General features: G+C 33.8%; 1 protein-coding gene across 1 annotated transcript; it reads right to left on the minus strand.

Moving 5' to 3' along the window:
- Window positions 1-1,320: 1,320 nt before the first annotated feature.
- On the minus strand, window positions 1,321-4,397 carry LOC112189172 (glucan endo-1,3-beta-glucosidase 1). The gene is made up of 4 exons (XM_024328441.2): window positions 3,902-4,397; window positions 2,249-2,716; window positions 1,959-1,989; window positions 1,321-1,863 (listed from the first exon to the last, which is right to left on the minus strand). Exons 1-4 carry the CDS (start codon window positions 3,978-3,980, stop codon window positions 1,701-1,703), a joined length of 741 nt encoding a protein of 246 aa, XP_024184209.1. The 5' UTR covers window positions 3,981-4,397; the 3' UTR covers window positions 1,321-1,700.
- Window positions 4,398-5,894: the final 1,497 nt, after the last annotated feature.

The raw sequence follows: 5,894 nt of genomic DNA on the forward strand, positions 1-5,894 counted from the left end.
TCTTTATTTTTCATGATTTGAGAAAAGGTCGCCGAATGCATTTTTAATTGCCGCAATTCTTTTACTTTTAATTCTTGAAAATTAATTTTTAGGATTTACAGTCCGCTTAAGTTATTTTTTCCTATAACAATTCAATTTGCTAATTCTTTCCTTCAACAATACTATTATTTCCTTTAGTGGTTGAGCACTAAATCGCAAGGTGTGATTTACCGTATAATGAGTAAAATTTTCATTTTGTGCTTCGTTTGATTACTTTCATAAATGTGGATCTAAAGCTCCTTTTAACACATTTATAAGATGCATTAATTTTCATAAGCAAGAAATGCACATTTTTATTGATTTTAGAAAATAAAAACAAAAATAAAAACTAGGACATGCCTCCTTGCGGAAAATTGTAATATAGTCTCAACCCATGTTACACGTGGTGGTCCAAATTGATATTATTGGCTCATATGACTTGTAGTTATTCTTTATTGGTCTCTTAATTTATTTTTTATTTTTTCACTCTCATACTTGGTGAGGACCAAATTCAAGTGATGTTATTAACTTTAAACCACTACATGACAAAGCCACGTGGTAATTCAAAACCACAGAATAATTTCTCTTATGCAACATAGAAGTCTTTGCTAAAAGTACCGCACTCAATATTTTATTTTTTATGAGAACTCTATTTACGATTGTTTGTAGACCCTCTTGGAATCCTTAAATGAGCTATTAGAACCAAATTGTTCATCACAAGTCAACTAGAAGTGGGTTTTAATCTGACTAGATTTGTGAAAATCGGTGAAAATCTCTCTTACTGAATCAAATTAATAATGTCGTAATGTCATAGAAAAATCTCCATACTAAGAGGCACCCTTGATAAAATAAGCTCTCAAAGCAAACTCACAATAACAATGAAGTACTTCAATTTGATTAGTTTTTTGTAAGGTTCATATCTGTATATGTAACTAGAGCATAAATAGTTCAGATTATTAAAATACATGTAAAAAATCAAAGAGACTTCCATGGACCAAGGTCCACCTGCACCTAGGCAAAAAAATCAGATATTTTGCCACCAAATGTCTCATTTTGCCCTTCATTTTGCCTATGGTCTACCTACACCTTGGTCCATATTAGAATTTTTCGTAAAAAATATAAAACTCCTCAAAGGGTTTCTCCTAGCAAGTAGCTAAGACTCCTATATAACGCAATTTTGCTTTATGTTGATTGGCAACCACGCCAATTTGGGATTAACAAAGAAAAGGGAAAACAAAAAAAAAAACAAAAAATTAAAAGAAGGGAATGAGTACAAGAGGCCCGCTTCTGCAGACGGACCCAGACCCAACAGAAAGCTGACCAAGCCCATATTTCACTTCAACCATATATAATGGGTACATTAGTCCCACACACACTATTTCAATAAGTTCCTGTCAAAATTTTCTATTCCCGGTAATTACAACATTTTCTTAGTGTTCGGTAGCTGCTACAATGCTACCTCTACAAGAACCAACACATTCCCACATTGCTTTATCTCGTTTTCTAAGGTCTCTCAATCTCATCACTAAGAAAGAAACTCATTGATATATCCATTACAGGAGATGAGACATCTCAATGTAATAAGCCACTAGTATGTAAATGTGTACCTCCCCATATGTATGCTACATTCTAACCCCCAAACCAAACACCAATTTTTAGTCGGGGAAGTCCACTGGAGCCTTTTAAGCGAGTAGTACCACCGTCAGAGACATCATAGTGAACAAATTTCGCAGGCTGTGCGAACTTGCAGCAGCAGCTGCTGAAGAGGTAGAAGGACCAGAAGGTACTGCACCGAAAACCGTTGAGCCACTTGAATTTGTTGTGTTCAAAACCGATGAACTTGTGCTGCAAACCCATTGCATGTATACAAATAAGAAAGTTGATCTTTCTCACTAAATAGGTGGTGGGAGAACTGTAGTAATCAGAGATGGGAGGGTTACCTAGTGGATGGATATTGACATGTCCCAGTACCTAAACACAATGATGGAAAAAAGAAAAATAAAAGGAAGTGAGAATAAAGGAATTCACATTGAATTGCGTTAAAGCATTAGGTAATGCTCTTTGGTCAGATATCTAGTATGTAATGTTTCAAAATTGGTTTACAAAATGAGGATATACCTAATCAAAGGTTCCGCAACCTAACATGTGAAGCGCGCTGTCTAACATAATACATTTTCGTAACAGCAAATCAAAAAAAAAAAAAATGCAAAAACAAGAGGTGGTATCTTACTTGGATCATTGTTGGTGATGACAGCAGTGCCACCAAAATTGCAGCTATTTGGAACTGGATTCTTCTGATAAAAGTTATTGAATGCAAAAGAAGCATGGTCTCGGACAGTATTTGGGTTGTAACAACTTCGACCAAGCTGAATCTCTGAACAATCAGTGCCACCATAGCCACAAGCATAGTCCAAGGCAACTTGTAATGCCATTTGTGATGCACTTGGGCTAGCAACACACCAACTTGCAGAAGTGGATGATGTTGTGGTAGTAGAAAAGGGGGTTGTAGTAACTGGAGAGGTTGAATCTGGTGTGGAAGTAGGGTTCATAATTGGTGTTGATGAAGTGGGAGTGGTGGGAGTTATTGTAGGAACTGTGGTTATTGGGGTTGTGATGTCTTTCTGGGTTCTGGAAATTGAAGTAGTAATATGTAGCTGTTTCTGTTCATGGTTTTGTTCTTTAATTCTCACCTTCAAACCTGTACTAGAAATGACAAGTAAAGTAAGCTTTATTTATTCTGTTCAGTGCCTTTTGAATATGGAAATAGTGGTACCAAATTTGAATTGTTCCCGATTCAAAAACAACATCATACCCTATAAACAGTTTCAAACCAGAAAGTTGAGCTTGTGATATATGGGTACCAAAAACCAGCTCAACAATTTTTCCCTATTAGTAATCATTCAAGCAAAGTTTTCTTCTTGAACTTTTAGGGAAAACAGTAAAAACTATAAAGGTTAGTCAAATATATATATAAGCAAAAACTAAGGGGGAAAATCTAAATTGAACAGCATCATTGAAAATTTGAAGAACTAGTACTCTAAACCCTACTTCTGAAAAGAGGAAGAGAGAGAGAGAGAGAGAGAGAATAAGTAGTCATCTTCAGGAAAACTGTACCTAAAATGATTCAAAATTAAATTTGTTATGCACAAAAAAATTGAATGTGTACCTTAAAAGAAGAAGAAAAATAAAAGAAAGAATTATGCTTGCAAGGATTTGATATGAAGTTTCTATAGTGTTCAATTAAGAGTTCATAACAAGAATCACATTTGAAATGACAAAATTCCTTTTGAGCAAGAAAATTGCATATTCATTGGTCAAATCAAAGCCTACTTCTGAAAAGAGGAAGAGAGAGAGAGAGAGAGAGAGAGAATAAGTAGTCATCTTCAGGAAAACTGTACCTAAAATGATTCAAAATTAAATTTGTTATGCACAAAAAAAATTGAATGTGTACCTTAAAAGAAGAAGAAAAATAAAAGAAAGAATTATGCTTGCAAGGATTTGATATGAAGTTTCTATAGTGTTCAATTAAGAGTTCATAACAAGAATCACATTTGAAATGACAAAATTCCTTTTGAGCAAGAAAATTGCATATTCATTGGTCAAATCAAAGCCCGACTCAAAAACCAGATCCTCAATTATCACATAGCTAGATTCTTATTAGTAGCCGAAAGTTGATGTGAAGTGGATTATTAAGGAAAAAAATTCATTTGTCAAAGACAGAAAGAAACAAGGAAAAAGACAAAGAAGCTAATGGGATTATTGCCACAATATATTTTTTAACAAGAGAAAATTGAGAGATGCTGTCACATTGGATTAGAAAGAAAACCAAATATAAAACTGTAAAGAAGCAACCCGAAGTTCATATCAGGACAAAGAAATTCACCTGAACAGAAGAAATGACCCAATAGGATCAGGAATACTATTAAACCATAGTTGAACCTTCCACCAATCATCATCACCATCCTCTGTTTCCTCTCTTCGATGCCTCCTGCTGTTCCTCCTCCTCCTCCTCCTTCTTCTTCTTTTGCTTCTTCTTCTGCTTCTTCTGGTTTTTCGATAGTGGTGTTCAATCTAGCTAGCCCTTGTTTTCTTTGGTTTAAAAGAAAGAAAGAGAAGGAGATATATGTTGAACTGGAGAAGTATGAATGGTGTTGTTGAAAAGAAGGGTTTTTGTACCCCTTTGTCAATTTTCATGTACTTAAAATATTACATATATATGTTTTAAAGAAAGTGCAAACCAGAGAGAGAGAGAGAGAGATGGGTTGTTAGTGTAATGTAGCCTTCTGTAGGGGGAGGTGCAACCAAAGGGAGGGTGCAAAAAGGAGAGAAAAGTGGGGAAGGGAAGAAGGTTGAAGAAAAAAGGTAAAGAGAGAGAGATGTTTGGAATTTAGGATTGGTCTGTGGGCTGGTTAGTGATGATTGTAATGATGGTGGTGATGTGTTCATTTTGCCTTTCTCTCTTTTCTCTTACACTCCTTTTTGTTGTTTTATACTTAATCTGGTAGCCATTTTCCTATTCCAATGACCTTAGTTAGGGTGGGAGAGATGAGAGTCTTCTAAAATTGTGTTTTGATCACATAACTTGCCATTTTTCTGAATTAATGGCTACTAGAATGGGCTATGAATCAATTATTACCTCTTACAAAACCAATACATGCAGAATAAATGATGTTATTCACACAATCAGAGTTCAGACTGTCATGTTATTCCCTTCTATTGCGAATTTTCATTCAAGTTACTACATAAGAGTCTCAAGATGACAGATTTGCAAATAACAATTTGCCAAAATAAAACCGTGATGGGTGCCAAATTCTAATCTGGATGCCCTGCAGATTATTGAAAGGGACAACAATAGTTTCTTTAGTAAAGTCTGTCTCTTCTTCCTATTATACATAATAGTGATAATACTAAAGATGGATCCACTGTTCATGTAACAGTGGAATGACGGTTTTGCCCCCAATGTTTAACTAAAATTACAATCTGTCTTTTTTTTTTCAATTTTGCCATATCTTTTCATTTTCTTAAAAAAAAGTATTTTATTTATTATTATTTTTCTTGTGAGAGAACAATTCTGTTTTGTATTTGTAAATTTCTACAAATGATACATAAAGTAGATTTTTTTTTTAAAATCTTAAAAATGGAAGAGTTTCATTAATCATATTTCTGTAATTGTAGTTCTCGCAAATGTGTAATCTGTTCAAACAGCTTATTAAAACTTGCACTATAGAAACTTTGTTTCTAAAATTGTACTTCTCAAACTTATGTAACTATGATCTATTACATTTTTTATCAGAATTACAAAAAGAATTGTTTAACGACTAAGCACTACATAAAAAATTGTTAACAACTAACAAATCTAATTCCCGCGGCATCGCGCGGTTGCCCTTTCTAGTTGGGTTATGTTTGTGGTTGGGATGATTTTCTTGCAAGGCTTTGTAGTTCGGCTAAGCAACAAGCATGTTGATATCTTTATATATTTTTGATTTTTTTCTGTTGCTGCTTCTTTCTTTCTTATTTATACAGCAATTGGTTGAATAGATCTTAGGGCAACTCCAACCATGGGCACCATTTGGGGGTGCTATTCTCATTTTAGCACCCCTTTGTTGCACTATTCATATAGGACTCAATTCTCATCTCCAACCATGAGGTACTATATGGGGGTGCTATTTTCACTATTCTTGACTAAAATATGTTATCATAATATTTAAAAATTATTATTATTAATATGAGTATAAGTTTGATGAATATTATATTAAAAATATCTTAATTTAATTGAATAAGGTAAAAAAAAAATTTATCATTTTATCATAATATTTAAAAAAAAAAATTATTTGTGTCGGCATATACGACAAAGAATCAAACTATTTAAAATCCCT

This window comes from Rosa chinensis, chromosome 2, assembly GCF_002994745.2.
Source record: "Rosa chinensis cultivar Old Blush chromosome 2, RchiOBHm-V2, whole genome shotgun sequence".
NCBI classification, from domain to species: domain Eukaryota; kingdom Viridiplantae; phylum Streptophyta; class Magnoliopsida; order Rosales; family Rosaceae; genus Rosa; species Rosa chinensis.